The sequence below is a fragment of the Rousettus aegyptiacus genome, unplaced genomic scaffold, assembly GCF_014176215.1.
Source record: "Rousettus aegyptiacus isolate mRouAeg1 unplaced genomic scaffold, mRouAeg1.p scaffold_m13_p_26, whole genome shotgun sequence".
Classification (NCBI taxonomy): domain Eukaryota; kingdom Metazoa; phylum Chordata; class Mammalia; order Chiroptera; family Pteropodidae; genus Rousettus; species Rousettus aegyptiacus.
The window spans coordinates 3,420-5,912 of record NW_023416302.1 but is presented as its reverse complement, the minus strand read 5'-3'; the positions used below and the strand labels follow the sequence as shown (position 1 = coordinate 5,912).

Genomic DNA, 2,493 nt, shown 5'->3' with positions numbered 1-2,493 from the left:
TGAGGGACCCCATTCCCCACATCGGTGCCCACTCAGACCCCACGCATGACTTCAGTGCGGGAGGGATCGTGCGGGAGGGAGATGGAGGTGCTTCCTCACTTGGTCCTGAGGACAGTCGGGGAGGTGGGGCCCTGGTTAAGGGGCTGGAAGCGGGTCAGCAGAGGGAGGATTTCCAGGTCATGGGAAGAGTCAGGGTGAGGGGCACAGTGTGTGCACGTACCATGAGTCCCATAACAGAGAAGACACCTAGGAATCCCTGCCACTGTGACTCATGGTGGTCCCAGGCTTCTGTCAAGTATAGTGGCCCCTGAATTCCTACTCTGTGTCACAGAGACGTGAGGCTTTCGCCTGTGTGGTGTGGAGACAGTTCAGTAGAGTGATGAATCTTAGATACATCCAGGGGTTCACACGCACTTGAGCGAGACCCGTTGGGATCATCGACATGGGGACCTCAGCTTGCCAGGTGCCTCTTGAACTTGGGAGAGGTCAGGCAAGTGCAGCAAGATAAGGCCACGCTCACTGCTCCTGGTGGCTCCAGGGTAGATGCTGAACCTACTCTGAGAGAGACCTGAAGCAAAGAGAGACGGGGTACCCTGGCACTCGCAGTTTCAAGGGAAGAAACTGAGTGCAGACCGAGGAGCCACCCACACACCTTGAATGGGTGGGGAAGGTAAAGCCTACATTCAGCAGAAATGGGGGATCTTAGGACCTATCTATAGAACTTGTGAGCATTCCCAAAGAAATGAGAACTCCAATGTGCCAGGACCGAGAGGGCCCACGAATGTGCTGGGTGCTCTCCCGCAGGAGCGGGATCTTCTTCCTTACGATGGCAAGGAGGTTTGAAGTGGCAGCTTCAGGGCAGCAACGTGGCATGGGGAACCTAGTAGGGACAATAATTAACATAAAGATCCTGACAGTGAACAGAGAGCACTTCCGAAACCCCGGACACAGGGTCCCCCATGCCAGGCCCTGCTGTTACTCAGTAACATGTAGGGAGGGCTTAGTGACTGTGTCCCAGGGTCACACTGACATGCTCTGCAGGGCTCTCAGGGGACAGGCTGACTAGAACAGGAACTCTCAGGGTTTCTAGAGCACTGCCCTCAACCCTGCAGAGGCGGCCTTGGGCAAAACCGAGGTGGAACCTCCCTGTTGAGGGGACACACACCATCTCATTCTCCTTCCTCCAGGTGCTGGGAATTATTTTCCTGCCCACACAGCTCACTACTATCACTGACCAGTGACATCATGCCTCGGAGTAAGAAGTATAAGCTTCGAGCCCGTGAGAGACGCCGCCAAGTGAATGATGAGTCCCAGACTCAGAGGTCTGATGAAGCTACCGCTATGGAAGAACTTCCCTCCTGCTCATCCGTCCAGGAGATTCCCTCCCACAGTGTGTCACCAACCGAGTCAGGTAGCATTTTCCAGGAGTTTAGTGGGACCTCAGCCACCACCACCACTTCTCCAGGTACATTTGATACAAGCTCTGATGATGGCGAGGAAAGCCAAGATGAAGAAAATTCTTATTCGCTTGAGGTCCTATCTGCTCAGATCTCAGGCAGTGCTTCTCCCACTGTGAAGGTGGATGTGGTGGAGCAGTTTCTCCTACACAAGTATAGAGTAAACCAACCGATTTTGAGGGAAGACATAGAGAAGATCCTGGGAGAGAATAAACAGGGTGAATATGCTGAAATCCTCAAGGAGGCCTCGGAGCGCATTGAAGTTGTCTTTGCAATTGAATTGAAGGAAGTCTACTCAACCAAACATGTATACGAGTTTGTTAGCGAACTGAACCTCCCTAATAATGGGAGGCTGCGCGCGGGCAGGGGCTGGCCCAAGACCGGCCTTCTGATGAATATCTTGGGCCTCATCTTCATGAAAGGCAACTGTGCTACCGAGGAAGACGTCTGGCAGTTTCTGAATATGTTGAAAGTATATGCAGGGAAGAAGCACTTCATTTATGGAGAGCCAAGAAAGCTCATCAATAGAGATCTGGTGAAGCTGAAGTACCTGGAGTACCGCCAGGTGCCCGGCAGTGATCCACCCCGCCATGAGTACCTGTGGGGCCCAAGAGCTTACGCCGAGACCAGCAAGATGAAAGTTCTCGAATTTATGGCGAAGGCGGGTGACACGGTTCCTAGTACCTACTACTCACAATATGAAGAGGCTTTACGAGACAAAAGGGCACGCACCAGACGTGCAAGGAGGGCTGGCACTAGAGCCAGATCAAGGCCTGATTCAACGGCCCCGTCTTATTCCACCCAAAGTGCATAATGAGGACTTTTTATTTTTTATCTTCAAGACAAAAAAGATCAAATTGCAGCCGAGTTTTTAGTGGAAGTGTTAAAGAATCCCACAGTTAAAGTTTGGAATAAATTAATTAATTAATTAATTAATTAAGTAAATAAATAAATAAATAAAAACATCATCAACCCTGGCTTGTCTTAACTTCTCAGTTTTGTAAAATTGATTTATACCTCAATACGCTTAGCTTAT

At 50.7% G+C, this 2,493-nt stretch overlaps 1 protein-coding gene across 1 annotated transcript; it reads left to right on the top strand.

The window, feature by feature from the left end:
• Positions 1–1,245: 1,245 nt before the first annotated feature.
• On the top strand, positions 1,246–2,271 carry LOC107502414 (melanoma-associated antigen B5-like). Its single transcript, XM_016129588.2, has one exon. The coding sequence runs from the start codon at positions 1,246–1,248 to the stop codon at positions 2,269–2,271; it is 1,026 nt and encodes a 341-aa protein (XP_015985074.2).
• Positions 2,272–2,493: the final 222 nt, after the last annotated feature.

Bases quoted from the DNA above. Each gene is read 5' to 3' on its own strand.
- LOC107502414 (XM_016129588.2), top strand. From the start codon at position 1,246: ATGCCTCGGAGTAAGAAGTATAAGCTTCGAGCCCGTGAGAGACGCCGC.